The 17,947-nt window shown below is 33.7% G+C and overlaps 1 protein-coding gene across 2 annotated transcripts; it reads left to right on the forward strand.

Annotated features, from left to right (window-relative positions):
- Positions 1-2,780: 2,780 nt before the first annotated feature.
- LOC133796978 (transcriptional corepressor LEUNIG-like) lies at positions 2,781-13,201 on the forward strand. Of its 2 annotated transcripts, none has more exons than XM_062234699.1 (18): positions 2,781-2,963; positions 4,293-4,390; positions 4,503-4,612; positions 4,901-5,302; positions 5,383-5,471; positions 5,563-5,656; positions 5,735-5,813; positions 6,110-6,159; positions 6,493-6,795; positions 6,883-7,059; positions 7,578-7,820; positions 10,131-10,248; positions 10,336-10,445; positions 10,581-10,730; positions 11,421-11,576; positions 11,676-11,792; positions 12,275-12,481; positions 12,697-13,201. In XM_062234699.1, exons 1-18 carry the CDS (start codon positions 2,932-2,934, stop codon positions 12,838-12,840), a joined length of 2,679 nt encoding a protein of 892 aa, XP_062090683.1. In that variant the 5' UTR covers positions 2,781-2,931; the 3' UTR covers positions 12,841-13,201. The 2 variants fall into 2 exon arrangements, with proteins under 2 accessions (XP_062090683.1, XP_062090684.1); XM_062234700.1 differs by having other exon boundaries at positions 6,889-7,059.
- Positions 13,202-17,947: the final 4,746 nt, after the last annotated feature.

A 17,947-nucleotide genomic window follows, 5' to 3' on the forward strand; every position in this document is an offset into this window, starting at 1 on the left:
GACATTCAAAGTCGGTATTTTTGGAGGGAAATTCAGTTATTCCCCCCCCCCCCCCTCCTATTCCAGGGTTCGCTTGAACCAACTAACTGCTTTACATATTTTGTCCTATAAATATAAGATTCATAGAAGGGAAATGGGATCGAACTTTGAACTGACTTAAGTATCGGAGGGAGAAGCCTCCAGATATAGAAAAACAGATTATTGCTCCAACAGGTTTTATTTACCAAATAAATGTGAAAAAATAAGAATGCGAAGGGTCATTGAAGTAAATGTATGATTATTATACAAAATTTCCATGGAAGAAATTAGAAAGAGAAAAGTTAAGGATAGTCACGTAGTTTAATCCTAATGATTGGTAGGTGACTTGGGCTTGCTTTCTTATCAATCATTCAGTAATTGCTTAATAAAAGGTTTTATTGTCAATGGCATGTAAATGCTGAGCAAATAATACTATATGGGAGCACAAATTGTACAAGGTACTAAACTAATCACAAGAATCAAAATTATTTTTATAAATAAAATAACCGCATCATTATTATTTTTATTTATATTGTTTGTAATTTTCAAGATATCAATAAATCGATTGGATAAAATCTAATGCTAGAATGCAGTTCCAAATTACTCATTGTCAAGAGGTACAATTTTTGTGGGTGAGTGTAAACTATATTTGAGCTAATCTTTAATTAATTTATTTGTTTGATTTTTATTAAGAGAATAATTAATTTTTATTAGTAAGATTAACCATACTTAGTTCGGTATGTAACCCATCCAATTTTATATAAAACAAATTAAAATTGACCCATTAAATTTGTTGAACATTATTGTAAGACACTTTAAAGTGTACCATACCTAGGACGTGGTATATTTAAGGGTGACAAAACATATTTCGACACGATAATACGATTCGAAAATTACATCATTTTTGCGGGTTAGGATTTGAAAAATTAAGTGTGGGTAAAAAATGGGTCAGATCCGTTTGACACAACATTGTTTTGGGTTGGGTTAGAGTGAACCCATGAGATGCGAATTGACCCGTTTATCATTAAAATTATTAATTTATACTTAAAATATTATTTATTTTCTAATCCATATTTGATAATAAATTGATATTAAAAAAATATTTATTGTATTGATATTTTGTGATAAATTATTTAATTCATCAATTTTTTTTATTAGAAACATTATATATTTTTATGTAGTATTTCTTCTATATAAAAAGTGTGTAGATAATATAAATTATTGGTTTTAACAGTTTTGTATTTTTTCTGTTAACTTTAACGGAATATTATTATATTTAACGGTAGATTGTAAATATGACTTAAACTTAAATAAAATTAAATAAATAATTAAACAAATTAAAATTAGATATTTTTGAGATATTTTAAGATGATAATTATTTAAAAATAATAAAACTATATATTTTATAACTTAAATAAAATTTAATTAAACTTAAACTTAATATTATATTAAAGATATAATATATAATATTTTGTTGTCAATGTCAAATTAAAAAACTTGAACAAACATAAAATTAAATAAAAATAAATAAATAAATTAATTAAAATATGATATTTTAAAGATATTTTATGATAATTTAAATAATTAAATCATATTTATTTAAAAATAACAAAGACATACATATAATTTTTATCTTATAAATTTGTGTGATAGTTTATTTTTTATCAAGTGATTGAATATATTTTTCTTTATTAAATTCACCAAAGGACATTGTGAGATACATTAGAAACTAAAAATAATTTATGCATGAATAGTACTGTCTACACTATGACTTTTTCTATTATTATTATTTTATTTCTATTATTAATTTCTTTTTAATATTATTATAATTTATATATATATCATGTAGCCATGTAAATATATATCTATATCAACGTTGTGTTTCATATCATATATAAATATTTATATATATTATAGAATTATAATTTATTATATTATATATATGTATGTATTTTTAAAAATAATAAACCGATTTTTATTAAAATTATAGATAGTGTTTACAATTTTGAAATTAAGTAACATTAATTTTACCTGGTATTAGTTAAATTAGCAAAACTGATTGATACAATAAAAAATATAAATAAATCAAATATGTAATACTAATTATGTGGATAGAAAAACACAATTTTATTATGTTATGGTTGAGATTTTTTTATTCGAAACATAAATAAGTAAGATTATGATCGACTAATTTAGACGTATCAACTCGGCATGATACGAAATAAATACGACACGGTGGATGGCATGAATTCCCACCATATATTTTTATTAGAGTGATTTAGCATTAGATATGATATTTGATATTTACTTGCAACAAGATGTCACACTTGAGGGGTTGGACACCCTACGGTAATCAAATATTGTTTTTCTCTTGCGTATCTTCTGAATTCAAAGAAAAAATATTTAAAAGCTTTGAAATAATAAAAGAGACTACGACGACGACTTTTGGTGCAAAAAGGTAGCGTGAAAATTTGCAGCAGACTACAGTAGTAGTGTAAGGAAGGCAGGCAGAGAGGACCTTCCAATTTTTAACTTCTTTCTCAAAGCTAAAAGACAAAAAGTATTCATTATTGTTCTCTCTCAAAAAAAATAATTTTATTATTGGAATCCAAACCCAAACCCAAAACCGAACCCGATCCGAGCCCAGACCCAAACCAGCCACTAAATATAAATATTATTATTTTTAAATTAGAAAAAAGCAAACCAATCAGAAACGTGAAAAATATTTAATAATTATATAAAAAAGGAGAGAGTTTATCATCCTCCTCAAATGGAAGCTTTTGTACATTAGGGAGCGAGAGAGAGAAAGAGAGAAAACCAGACAAATCTCCTCTACTCTTCCGAGGTTCTAAATTTCTGCTTCAATTTTCTTCTCACTTTGGGATTCTCGGATATTCTAACATTGATATAACTATGGCTCAGACCAATTGGGAAGCCGATAAAATGTGAGTCGTACACACACTATTTTCTCTTATTTTTTTCTTTCACTTTTTGATATTCTTTTCGTAGTTTTCTTTCTGGGTTTCTTTGCCAATGGTCTCTTCTACCTACTCTTGGGGCGCTTTGGGTTGAGTATTTTTTTGGGTTCTTAGGGTTTTCAGTTCAATGTTATCTCCCTCGCCTTATTTTCTCTTTGAATGGGTATGCAAGGTTTATTTGGGCTTCGTCTTTTATCTGAGCGTTTTTTCTTTTGTTCGGGGTTGGGGAGGAGAGAAGGGGGAGAGTGGAAAGGGGGAGAGTGGAGAGGGTTTACTTCTTTCGCAAGATTACGCCTTTGGATGAAGTTGTTTGTGTTGTTGTATTTCTTAATCATTCTTTTTCTTTTTAACTTTTGGGTTTTCGTATTTTCGTTTACTTTTTTTTGGCATCTGGGTTGTCATATTTACGCTGTTCTCAAATGGGTACTACTGTTTTATATGATTTCGAATTGGTATGTTAATATTTCATCGGAAGGGTATTTCTTTGCTTCTTTCACGTTGGATTTTCATGCGTTTCTTGTTGTTGATAGAGTTATCAAGTCTTTGTTCTGGGTTTTATCTGTCAATTTTTGTTTTTATTTTTCTATATACGGTTTTTTCTGGGTTGACTTGATGTTATGATTGAGAGTGGAGTGGAGAATTGGTAATTGTCTCCCATTCACTTTACACATGCCTTTTGAAAACAGGAAAATAGAAAATGAAATGTACTTTTGTTCTTTTCGTAATTTCGCAGTGCCATATTGCATTTTACTTTCTTTTATACTCTACCAAGTTCTTCGTAGGTGTGGTTGAGTGGTTGTTCTTCATATCTTCTAGATTATCGAGTCTAGTTTTTTCATTTTCTTTTTGATGAGTTGCAATGTTTTTATTACCTACGTATTCATTTTTAAGCTATCTTTTTTTTTTTGAAAAAATGAGATAGAGGTCAAGATGACCTCCTCTTAATAACATTGAAAACCCTCAGTTATGGCGGAGGAAAACCGTAGTACGAAGATGTAGTAAAAACAGAATTACGACCCTCACTTATTGCATTTTTAAGCTATCTTGGATGAAAGGACAGATAAGGACGTTGAGTCTTCTGTCATGTGTGTTTTAGTATCATACTACTGGTATATAAGTAGTCAAGTTGTAAGGTTTAGTATAAAAAAACGCATGTTTTGAAATTTTTTGGGAAATTGGTTCCTAGATTTTTAATTTGGATTCTGGATTACCTGTCACTGTTAATTAATTATCAAGAATTTTCCCAGTGAATAGATATCTGGTTGATCAAACATTTCTGTTTATTTTTGTTGATAGGCTGGATGTGTATATATATGATTACCTTATGAAGAGGAAATTACATGCGTCTGCGAAGGCTTTTCAAGATGAAGGGAAAGTTTCTACAGATCCTGTTGGTAAGAATAAGTAAAGATGTGGTTGAAAATAATATTTGGTTTTCAGTTTCTGTAGTTTGTCGTAGCTTATTTGAGTACTGATTTGTATTTTTGGATTTTATGTAACCTATAGCTATTGATGCACCTGGTGGCTTTCTATTTGAATGGTGGTCTGTATTTTGGGACATATTTATTGCTAGGACAAATGAAAAGCACTCAGAACCAGCCGCATCTTACATTGAGGTTGGTTTGTACCTTTTTGTATATTTGATTGATTGTTTTCCTGACAAGGGAAAGGAAGGTGGTGGAGAGAGTTTAGTCTCCAGAATTCTTTTATTGTTCTTGCCTCGACTAACTTGTTGATGGCAATGTTTCTCCAATAACTATTTTGATAAATTTTATGTGGATTTGAGATACCTGAAAATTGGACTCTACAGCTAGCAATAACACAACTGCACAAGAATTATATATATAGATGGCATTTTTTAATCTACTTGTTTGTCTTCTCAATGCCTCTTTTAAAAATGTCAGACTCAATTGATCAAGGCTCAAGAGCAGCAACAGCTGCAGCACAAACCACAGCAGCTTCAGCAGATGCAAATGCAGCAGCTTTTGCTCCATAGGCATGTTCAGCAGCAGCAGCAACAGCAGCAGCAGCAACAACAGCACCAGCAACAGCAGCAACAGCAGCAACAACAGCAACAGCAGCAGCAACAGCAGCAGCAGCAACAGCAGCAACAGCAGCAGCAACAGCAGCAGCAGCAGAGAAGAGATGGGACTCAGCATTTAAATGGTGCTGCCAATGCACTTGTTGGCAATGACTCGCTTATGAGGCCAAACCCTGCGACTGCAAATGTTTTGGCTGCAAAAATGTACGAGGAAAGATTAAAACTTCCGCTAGAGAAGGGTTCTTTTGATGATGCAGCCATGAAGGTAGTAAAGTTTGTATTAAAGTCTGAGATTTTCTTTTCATGGTATAACTTTCAGTTAGTTACAACATATTAACTGTGCAGCAAAGGTTAGGTGAAAATGCGAGTCAGATTCTGGATCCAAGTCATGTGTCAATGTTGAATGCAACCACTGTCACTGGGCAGCCTCCTGGGTACTGTCTTAAAGTTTATATGATTTGTCATGGTTTGCTTGTTTTTTGTATGTAAACTTGTTTTTATGTGATAGTACTGCTTTGTTTGCAGGCAAATGCTGCATGGTACACCTGGGGGCATCCCTGGAAATCTTCAGCAAGTTCAAAATCGCAGCCAGCTACCCACTGTTCCTGGGCCAATTCAGGTTAATATCTTGATTATTCTGTTTATCTACCATGTATTCCAATTTTCTTACCATAGTATGTCTCTCATGATGAAACAGGATGTGAAAAGTGATATAATGAACTCTAAAGCTGCTGGTCCAGAAGGTTCCTTGATTGGCATTCATGGCAGCATTCACGGTATATAATCTTTGGCTCATCCATCATTCCTTAGTTTAATTTTTTCTAGCCCTTTTGTATGGAATTTGATTATGAGACTTGTAATAGGCTTCCTATAATGTTTTATTTCTTTATTTTTATTTCTGGATACTTGTAAATGCAAATTTGAAAACAAGCTTTACCATCGTGATCTAGAGTTGTAACCATACTTTTATCGGTATGGTGTGCATGTCATTATTGTATTGTATATTTCTGTTGCTTAAAAAATATGTCTAGTTTTAAATAATCGCTTTTAATAATTTTGCTTGTTCCTACAGGACCAAATCAAGGCAGTAATAATTTGACTCTGAAAGGATGGCCTTTGACGGTATGATGTAGAACACAATAATTATAGTGTCCACATTTCTCTGCTACATACATTTGACATATGCTTCATTTCATAGCAACGAAGTTTGTCAGGCAGTAAAAGTTGATTCAGTGGATGATTCCACTTTGTGCTATTAAGGGAAATGCTAATGCTTGAGCTTCTAAATCATAGTAATACCAGAACAGGAAAAAATGGTTTTCCCCTTAATTAGTGATGCTACAGTCAGCCATGCTGTCTAGAATGTGGCTAGTATGTTGATGATTTGGAAAGAGATTCATGCTTTAAGCTGTTAGCTGTGAGGTTTTTACTTATATTTTATCTTTTTCTCTTTAGGCACTGGAACGTCTTCGTTCTGGACTTCCTCCCCAGGCAAACCCTTTGATGCCGGCTATGCAGTCATCTCAATCTTACAATCAAATTCAACAGCAACTTCTGCGTCAGGCACAACAAAGCTTAGCATCTCCATCAACCAATGAATTGGAATCCAGAAGACTTAGAATGCTTCTCAATAATCGCAGTATGAGTTTTGGGAAGGATGGGCAATTAGGTGCTGTTGGTGATGTTTCTAATATTGGATCACCTGTTCAAGTGGGTTGCCCTGTAATACCTCGTGCAGATTCAGATATGTTAATGAAGGTATGTTTCTGTTTCAACATTTTAGACTTGGTGATTATATTTAAGCTGCATAGAAGTATTTGCTTATGCATATGGCTCATGTCTTAGTTACAGCAGCAGCAACTGCAGAAAGGCAATCAACAAAGACAACAGTATTCACAGCATCCACTTTCAAGTCAAACTCCTCAGAGTTCAAACCATCAAATGCGGCAAGATAAAATTATTGGTTCTGGCAGTATCACAGCAGATGGTAGCATGTCTAATTCCTTTCAAGGAAATGACCAGGTTTGACTTCCTTCATCATTAGATTATACATATTTTTACTCCCTCTCCCTCTCTCTCTCTACTGTTGTAAGTTTACAAGTGTGGAATTCCTTATTGTCATTAGTGTTCAAAGCATTTTGCAAGTTTGTTAAGTTATAAGGTGCAGATTTGTTTCATTTGTTCCTTTATTTAATGTACTTGGAGCAGCAAATAACATCTATTACTTTATTTTCCTCATGATTTACGTCTCTAATCTTTTACTTAGGTTTTCTCTTCCTGCGGGCTTTATTTTCCAGTGTCATTTGGATTTCAGTGTGTTTTTTTTTTTCGCTTATTGTTGTACTATTATTAGAAGCATTGTAATTACTTTGGCTGGGGTTTTTCACTTAGTAACCCTTTGTTTAAGCTTTTAAGGTTTTGAGGAGTGAATGACTAGGTGGAATAGAAAGCAATGTGGTTTTACTTTAATATTGGGGTTTAGTTTTTTATTTTTCATTTACTGCGGTTGTGGTTTCTGATTTAGTATCCCTTTGCTCAAGGCTTTGAAGAGTCACACGGGACGGAAGAGAAAGCAACCAGTTTCATCTTCAGGTCCTGCTAACAGCTCTGGGACAGCAAATACGACGGGACCGTCTCCCAGCTCACCCTCATCACCTTCTGCTCACACACCCGGTGATGCTATGTCCATGCCAACTTTGCCCCATACTAGTGGTTCCTCAACTTCTCTGCTTATGTTTGGAGCAGATAATTTGGGGACCCTTACTACATCATCAAATCAACTGGTAAGATAGAATTATTTGTGTTAATGTTTCTTTTTTTAGAAAAGACAAATGTTTTGGATTAAACATTAAGCATGCATGGATGTTTCATGTTCATAGTAATATTGAACCATTTTGATTTTTTGGTAGTTTGGTATTTCCAACTGCTTCATTAAATGTTAGTATTTAATGGTTGGAGAGATGATTCAAAAGATTTTTTTCTATAAGATAAGAGATTTTATGTTTATATAAGAAAACGGTGAAAATGACCAGAGGTGTATATCTCCAAACCAAATGGCAGATCTCCATAGGAGATTGGAAATGCAAACAAGAACAGTGAGGAGATTTACGCTTCACCTGCTCTGTTTATGATTTTAGCTAATTTATAGGCTTTTTTTATTAGAAGATCGAGCATAATAAAGTCCTAAAGTAAAACATAATGTATTAAATATAACAGATTTCATACATTAAAATAAGATATTACTTAATCCCACAAATCACTTACTCTTTATAACAAACTTCATAAGATGTCTTCACTAATAACATTACAACTATTTAATATAATTAAGTAAACAACTGGAAAAACACCACAAATAATTATAATATGTTTGTATAGGATACCAAATAGCCTGGATAATGCTAACATTTCAGTCTGGTCAAATTGAAGAATAAACCATGTTGGAAAAACACCACAAATTATAATCTGTTGTATATGAAACTATAAAGTATAAGATTATATAATTAAGTTTTTTATGCAAGTGAATTTGAAAAGTAAACAACCAGTATAATGCTAACAATGCAGTTCGATCCAATTGAAGAATAAAACTAGTTGAAGAAACACCACAAATCATATTGCATATAGATACCGAATAGATCAGATTTTTATATACTGACAATTAATATAAAAACAATTTTATCTCCAAAAAAATATATAAAAACAATTTTATGTAAAAAAAATACTCATGAGGAATTTGTTCATATAGTTTTTTTTTGAATTTTTATAATTTTCATTTAATGATTTTTGTAAGGATATCAAATAGTATAAAATTATATATATATTTATCATTTTATTATGGTATAACATAATTTTATATATAAATAAATATTTTCTGCTATGTTATGGTTATCTGTGTGTAGGATACCAAATAGTATTAAGTATATAATATCATTTTTTGAAAAAGTAAAATATATGTATACATGTATATATATGGGAATTCTCCTCTAGGGGCTTCACTTTAAGCCTTACTGGTGGGGCTCTCAGTGTTCTCGACTCGTGGACAGTTTTCGACGCAATTTTTTTGTATGACCGTGTATGTTGTAGCTATTTAGAGCATCTGCAAATTTTCAAAAAATTCCGAATAGTTTACAATATTGAAAATTAACTTCAAACATGTTGTTGCGCGCGTGACAAATTTTTTTTATGCGTGTGGAAAACATGTTTGAACCTCGGTACCGTAAACTATTCAGAATTTTCTGAAAATTTGCAGGATGCTCTAAATAGCAACATTATATACGATTATAAAAAAAATCGCACCGAAAACTATTCAAGGGACGAGAACACTGAGCTCCACGGTAGGGCTTAAAGTGAAACCATATAGAATTATCCTATATATATAATGTCAAATTTCATGATTTAGCAAATATTATCAGATCTTTATACACTAATATTTTATTGTTACCAATATATATATATAGATAAATAAATACTTGTCTAATTTGTTCATATAGAAAATATATAAACATTTTCTTTTGATAAATTCAGTTAAACTAAATTCTGATTTAAAGTTATCATTAAATTTTCTTTTGGTTAATATAAGAGGAGAAAAAAAAAAAGAATTTATATAAATAAATATCTTGGATTATTATTAAAACGAATGAAACTTTGGGAAACAAAAATTAGATAAATATTAAAAGTTAATAACAAAACAAGAGATATATACTAAAGGGAACGAAAAATAATGCTGTATTTTACAGTTAATTATCGGTGTCGATATTTTATTAAAAAAAGTCGATCAGTATATTAAATATAGTTAAACAAGTGTTAAATTGTAGTGAGTAGACAGACCAATTAGGACACATAGTTTGGACAGCAGATTTGAATCCGGTTTCATTTTGTATCGTCTATTGATACATAAAAAATAAACAAATAAATAAATTGTTATTTAAGAATATATACCCTCGAGTCACTTGTAGATTTATAGATTTGAATTTTCATTTGTAATGTCTCTTGATTCATGTTTTTTTAATAAAAAAGGATACAAATGTAATTTTGCAGTATTATCTTCTTTAGCATTTATTTGGCAATATATAATTCCTTGGAACAAAAATATGCAGGCTGATATTGACCGCTTTGTGGAAGATGGATCTCTGGATGATAATGTTGAGTCATTCTTATCTCACGATGATAATGACCCTAGAGATAGAGTTAGTCGGTGTGCAGATGTTAGCAAAGGTGTGATGAATATCAACCTTTATTTTATTCAATCACACAAATTCTTTCTCGTTTATAAGGTTCTGAAAATTTTGTTTCAAATCACAGGCTTCTCGTTTTCAGAAGCAGGGCTGATTCGTGCTAGTACAAATAAAATTGAATGTTGTCACTTTTCTCCTGATGGAAAGTTGCTGGCTACTGGTGGGCATGATCGAAAAGTAAGCTTTTGTGGCTATATAAAATTTGTTACAGAACATTATAAGCTCTTCAAATGTTCATGCTGTAAATTTTAGTCTCATTTTAACACTTATTAGTTCATATATAAGTACCTTGGTTCCTTTTTATTTGTGCAGGCTGCATTATGGTGCACTGATTCTTTAACTATGAAGTCTACACTTGAAGAACATTCCCAGTGGATTACTGATGTTCGGTTTAGTCAGAGTTTGTCAAGGCTCGCCACATCTTCTGCTGACAAAACTGTCAGGGTCTGGGATGTTGACAATGTTAGTTTACTTTTTCTTTTAGTCTCGTGAAACATTAGGTGTTCTATATGTTGGTAGTTAGTACAATATATTAGGTTATATAATTATTTCTTATGAAAGGCTATATCAGTGATTATGCTTTTTGTTTTACATAAAAACAAGTGTATTTGTCTTGCTCCCATTGTTTGCTAAGGATATTCAGTTTGCTGGGTTAATGATAATAGAATTTAATCTGAAGGCAATTAATTAGAATGAAGTCACAAGATCTGTTACGTGGTATGTTTCTATGCAGGAGAGTTACTGGATTTAACTTTTTATGGTCTAATTTTGCATTCCTAGGTGTTTGAGCGGAATGTTACATCAACTTTTGCTTTGGGAAAAGCATATTTTTTTTCCTCACTTTCTTATTGTTGTGTAATTTTGAGGTTGTGTATAAGACTGCTATTGTTTGCATTACATTGAATCTTGGGTGAGTGAATTTTAGCTGCAAAATTATGATAGCTGGATTAAGTGAAGCTGCTTCACATTAAATGAATAATCTATTTGAAGCAGTTACGAAAAGGTAGAAGTTTTTGCAGTAAACTCTTTTGTGTTTTTAATCATGAGGGCTGTTTAGTGGTTTAATTTTGTATAATTTGTTTTGTCTGTTGCTATGGTATATATCTTCCTTTTTATTATTTAATGTATTTAACATAACATTTCATCATGCAGCCTGGGTATTCACTTCGTACATTTACTGGCCATTCAACAGCTGTTATGTCTCTGGACTTCCACCCTAGTAAAGAGGACCTTATATGCTCCTGTGATAACAACAGTGAAATAAGATATTGGAGTGTCAAGAACGGTAGTTGTGTTGGAGTCTTCAAGGTATAGATCATGTCTCCTCTTCCAAAATGTGTCCAACAACAAAAAATATATTTTAGTAAACTTCTCAAACAATTAAAGTAGCCTATTTCTATCAATCAGGGTGGAGCAACACAGTTGAGGTTTCAGCCTTCCCTTGGAAGGTTGCTTGCAGCAGCCGGAGACAATGCTGTATCAATACTAGATGTGGAAACTCAAGTTTGCAGGCTTAAGCTGCAGGTTGGTTGTGACATTTTCCTTAATTCTAGTTTCCTTGCAATTCTTTTTTTTCTTTCAGGGATTTGTTACTCGATAACTTTGGGTATATGGTACTCATATAATCATTATTTTTTCTGCTTGAATATATTGGCATCTATTTTGTATGCTCGTATTTTTGTTTGCTGCAGTTTTATCAATAAAAATTGATTCCTTGTAGTTATTTTATATAAATATATATTTTTTTATTACTATACTAGAACAACTTTGTGTTTGAATGGCCCATGGTGATTGTAAGTTCACTTGGTTTATTTTTATTAACAAATTTCTGGTGCTGGACATTTTTTCCTCTGGCAAGCTTTTTACAAATTAAGTCAACTTGAAAACATTTCTTAAGAAACTAAGCTTTAGACATGTGCTATGGTTGTTCAACATTTTGTTACTGTTTCTTCTTCTTCTCCCTTAAATGTTTGTGTGTTTGTTTATTTATGGGATTGCCATTTTAGGGTCACAAAAGCATTGTCCATTCTGTGTGTTGGGATTCTACTGGAGAATATCTGGCATCTGTGAGTGACGAGTTGGTTAGAGTGTGGAATGTTGGCTCAAGTGGCAAAGGGGACTGTGTCCATGAGTTGAGCTGCACTGGCAACAAATTTCAGACTTGTGTTTTCCATCCAGGGCATCCTTCTTTGTTGGTTGTTGGCTGTTATGAGGCAAGTATTGACCGTTGCTTTCTTTTACTTTCATAACCAACTCTTTGGTCTGATCTACAAACACACCGTAGCAAGACTAGATGCCTGGTTGGGCTTCACACACTTTTAGTACAGCATTTATAAAGATAGCAGTTGTTAGAATCATATTTATGTCATTCACATACCACAATTAGCATTCCTAAACGCAAGAATCTAACCAAGTTTACCTTATGCAGACTCTGGAGATTTGGAACATGGATGAAAGCAAGACAATGACTCTCCGTGCTCATGACAAGCTGGTTTCTTCGTTGGCCGTATCAAAGGTTACTGGTTTGGTAGCTTCGGCAAGTCACGACAACTGTGTCAAGCTCTGGAAGTAACAGGTTGCTTTTGTTATGTTGACAAAATTGGAAATACTTTTAACTCATACTGTAACAGAAATAGTGAGCAATTAAGATCTTTTTAGAGTTGTTTATATTGGTTACACCGTACTGTAGTAGGGACAAGGGTCTTTAGGCGATCACACCACTCAGTCTCAGTTAACCCAAAGAAGAAAGTTCTCATACCAAAGCTAACTAATGTAGTCAGAACAAACTTTGGAGGAAAAGTGTTTTTTTTGTTAAATTCACAGGGGTTATAATGTAAAGGGTTCTTTTGTGTCGTTAAATTCCCAAGTAAGCCATGGTACTTAACGGTTTGTTTATATTATATTTCCTATCTAATTTAATCATCTTAATTGAAGTAACCGGGCTTAAGGTAAAGCTTACCTTAGTTTCATTTGTTTACACTCAATAGTGTGCGTGTATATAGATAAGCCGTTTCTTTTGCTGGTCAAATTCTGGTGATATTCTTTTTATCTTACAACTGTTATCAAGTTTTGTTGTGATCTTTCCTGAAGCCCACTGGATAAAAAATTATTTTGTAGGGTGAGCTAATTAAAATATCTCTACTTTTTTAATCATGTCAGCGGAATTAACGGCTGTGGCCTATTTTTTGCCTAAACCTGTTTAGTGCTGGCCAAAGCCGCTCCAATAGGGCAAATTGTCATTCCAAGATGAGTCATCATTTTTAACAATATGCATTTTGACCTAACTAAGAAGATTTTGTATTAAATTTGGCACAAAAAAAACTATCGAGCAAGGTCAGTTTGAAGTAGATTTCAGAGTTTGAATTTAAAAAAAAAAAAAATTAAAAAATCATGTCCAGGTCAATATTGCTTGATGGGTCTTCAAAATTAAGATTTTCATGAAGAAATTGATTTTGCTCTTACTCGTGTGTCTGTTTTGTGTGATTTTGATTTCAGATATTTTATGAAGATCTACATGTTTGAGATGTGCATATACACATTTGTGAATTTTAAACCTTTAAAACATACCAAAACAAGTGTTAAACATGAGGTATGCTTGCATTTTTGTATTTTTTTCAAGCTTTAAACTTTCAAAATACGTATATAAACATTTTAACGTGTAGATCTAAAAAAAATACCAAAATTCAATAAAAAATCAACTCAACAGACACCCGAGTGAAAAATTACGCCTCTTGTAAGAATCACATCGAGCAATATCGAGCCACCATCGAGAAAAGTCAATTTCTTCATGAAAATCTTGATTTTTAAGGCCACATCGAGCTGGCATCGAGCACCATTGAGCAAAGTTGATTTTCTACAAATTTCACAGTTTCAGATCTGAAAAAAAATCACAAAAAAAAAATCTAAAATTATGCCGAGAATTGTTCGAAATATAATTCTTAGTGTGTTAAGTGATGCTTGTCATGAGTTTAAGTTTTAAATCATTCAAAACTACTACGTGTCTCTTTTTGCGTAGCTTTCATGGGGAAATTAAGAGAAAAAACTAGAGATAAGATTCAGAGGGGTAGAGAGAGGTGATGTGTGGCTGTCATTTTCAGAGAAAGAGAGAGGGATAGAGGTGTGTGGTGATGGTGATGTTGTGGCTGCCATTTTCATAGAAAACCAAAAGAGAGAGAGAGAAGAGAAAAGAGAAGAGGAATTGGGAGGGGTATTTTGGGAAAGTTTAGCATCTTTTTTTAATTTACACAATGCATAGCATCATTTTTATTTAGCAACACCCATTAAGCATAAAAAGTGAAATTTTCCTTGTTAAATATGTTGGGGATTAGGCTATAGATAACCTTTGGTTTGTGATAGAACTCAAGACAAAAGATACAAGTAAATCAATATTTGAGAATAGTTAAACACAAATTACATAAGCACAATAAGTTAAGAGTTTAGAGTTGACCTTCTTTGAAAAACAAACCCTAGAAACATAAAATCACAAACTATGATTTTATGTGAAACTGAAAAGTTGCAAGGTTTGACACAAATGAAGATTTGTTGTCCAATGTTATTCCTAGGCTTCTCTATGGAAATGCTTGAAGCTACAACAATGAAATGAGATTGGGATACACAAGCCTTGATCCTTCATACAAGCCAATCTTTCTTTATGAAGATCTTGGAAAAAACTAGTAATCTTGGAGCTAGAGAGAGAGAGTTCTTCTTTTAGAGAGAGAGAGAGGTGAGTGATCGAATTCACCAATTAACTCATATAAACCCCTTAATTAGTATATGACCCTCATTAGGGTCAACCAATGAGATTAGAACATTTAAATTTGAGTTTTGGAGGTTATATACGTAACTGTATGAACTTTCCGTAACTGCCCATACGACACATCGCCTGGCACCAAGAAATGCGTCTCAACCAAGGGTTTCAAGCTTTTTGGCGACGTGTTGCCTCCCAGGGGGCGATGCATCGCCGACGCCTCTGTTTTGGCAATCCAAAACTTGTCTTAAAACACCTCCAAATGCTCCCAAACTTCTTGGGTACTCTTATATACTCAAAATAAATATATTAGACCCAAAAAGTTTATTTATAAATGCCTATACTGAAAGTCAACTTTCACATATTGACTTTTTGTGAAATCGTTATTGTTTTAGCACCTCATCATGCTTAAACAATTTCACAATGTATTTAACTAATCTTGACAAAATATATCTGTTATCCCCATCTCCTGCGTGGACCCGGAAACATTCGTCCAGGCCCATGGTCAGGGGCTGTTCAAAATGTGGGCTCGGCCCAAGGCCTCTTGGTACGGGAATGTCCAAGGGGGCACGGGCCTGGGTGCAATTCCGGGCCCACAAGGAGGTCCGGTATGGTATCCGGGACAGTCATTCGGGACAGTCGTCCGGGAGACTTGCAGACAGTTCGAACCCCCACCACATACGCGTCCTGGTCCTAGACCCTGGTAACGGTCCGGGCCTGTGGTAAATGAAGAGGGACAAAGGTAAACGGACCCGGATCGCATCGTCCTCGGTTGAGGACCCTGAAGCCACCCCACTCCGCGTGGGCGTTGTCCCTACTTTTCACCTGCAGAAAAGGCCACCTCGGGATTGCACGCCGTTGTTTCAGATCTGCGCTGCCAAGTACTCTGACTGGTCTTCTCCCCTGAATCTGCCTCGTAACTCGAAGTGTTCAGACCAAAGACACTGTTTTGTCGGGCGAAATATAGCTCTTGGGCCACCTTATTGGGCCTTAACTGATCTGGAATTCATGTACGTTTTATCTTTTATATTGGGCTCCCACTAGAGAGGCCAAGAGTGTCCATATCTCTGATGGGCCCGGGTTATACCTGGCCCAGACCCAATGTTCCCCATAAGCCTATAAATACAGGCTATAGAACACTGGAGAAAGGGATCTCTCTTCAACTAGGATACCGATACTCTGTCAAAATACAGAGAGAAACTTCATTGTAAAAGGCTTTCTAAGCTCTAATACTACTGACTCGTGGACTAAGGCTCATTAATGCCCCAACCACGTAAAAATCCTGTGTTAATCTTCTACTTTTCCTATCATTACTCTTAAATAATATTCATTAATATAGTTTCCGAAAATCTCGGTAAACAATACCCACACACGTTTCATGTGAGATATTTTCTCTAATAAAAACTTATCATTATTGATTTCACTTAGAAGAAAATGTGAATGAAAGAAGTCTCCAAAATTTTATAAGGAAGTACATGGGAACAAGTTTAGATTATTGAGCCTTAGCAATATTAGGGGTGATCATACAATTCAATTAACATTTTTACTCCTAATCAATCTAATCTAATTAAAGATTGGATGTTAGAAATCATTATCTATTCCAATCTAACTTAGCTTCAACATCCAATCTAGTCTAATTAGTAATTAGATTGGTTAGTTTATCTAATCCATTTTTAATTTTATTAACTTGATTTTTAACAAAAAAAAATACATAAAAAATCATATTAGAAACTACACATCACTATTTAGTAGTAATACATACACCAAGTTATCAATATTACAATTAAAATATAACAACATTAAATCTGATAGCTTTGATTCCTAAGGTTGACAAACCTGAGAAAATTGAGCAATTCAGACCGATTAGTCTTTGTAATGTTATTTACAAAATTATATCAAAATGCCTGGCTGATCGATTGAGACTAACTTTACAGGATACTATTTTTGAAGCTCAGAGTGCTTTTGTCCCTGGAAGAGCAATTCAAGATAATGCTATTATCGGTTTCGAAGGGATTCATTGTCTGAAGAAAAATTTCTATGGAAATGGTACAAAATTGGCGTTGAAGTTGGATATGGAAAAGGCCTACGATAGAGTTGAATGGGGCTTTATTGAAGCAGTGATGATCAAGATGGGTTATAGTCAGAAGTGGGTGGAAAAAGTGATGAGATGTGTCAGATCTGTGAAGTTTTCAATTCTTCTAAATGGGAACATCAAGGGAGACATTAGACCCTCTAGGGGCTTAAGACAAGGGGACCCCCTCTCGCCTTTCCTCTTTCTTTTCTGTGCGGAAGCCTTTTCTCCTTTGATTAGGAGAGCCGAGAAGGAGGGCACCATTGAGGGTCTAAAATTTGGGAAGGACAAGATCTCGGTTTCGCACCTCCTTTTTGCGGATGACAGTATGATATTTATGGAGGCAACCCAAAGAGATGTTGTGGCTTTCAACAACATTCTCAATGTGTATTCTAGGGCGTCGGGGCAACTTATAAATTTGGAGAAATCGGATGTTAGTTTTGGAAAATGTGTAAGTCTGGAGGATCAAAAAAAGCTGGCTGAGTTGTTGCGGGTTAATCTTGTTACGGTGCATGGGAAGTATCTGGGACTTCCATCTTTTGTGGGAAGGAACAAAAGAGAAGTGTTTGAGTGTGTTAAAGATAGAGTTTGGAAGCGGCTAAAGGGGTGGAAACGATCGTTATTCTCTGCTGCTGGGAAAGAAATTCTTCTTAAAGCAATCATTCAGGCTATTCCCACTTATGTGATGAGCTGTTTTAGAATCCCAAAGAAAATAATTGATAGTCTTCATGGCATGGCAGCTAGATTCTGGTGGGGTTCTACGGAGAAAAAAAGAAGATTCATTGGTGCAAATGGGATACCTTGTGCAAGAGCAAGGACAATGGGGGTCTGGGTTTCAGAAATCTCCAAGTTTTCAATCAG

This window comes from Humulus lupulus, chromosome 8, assembly GCF_963169125.1.
Source record: "Humulus lupulus chromosome 8, drHumLupu1.1, whole genome shotgun sequence".
NCBI lineage: Eukaryota > Viridiplantae > Streptophyta > Magnoliopsida > Rosales > Cannabaceae > Humulus > Humulus lupulus.

Coding starts and splice junctions, on each gene's coding strand:
- LOC133796978 (XM_062234699.1), top strand. CDS start 2,932: ATGGCTCAGACCAATTGGGAAGCCGATAAAAT. Junction 5,303..5,382: donor TTGATGATGCAGCCATGAAG/GTAGTAAAGTTT, acceptor TTAACTGTGCAG/CAAAGGTTAGGTGAAAATGC. Junction 7,060..7,577: donor CCTTTCAAGGAAATGACCAG/GTTTGACTTCCT, acceptor CCTTTGCTCAAG/GCTTTGAAGAGTCACACGGG.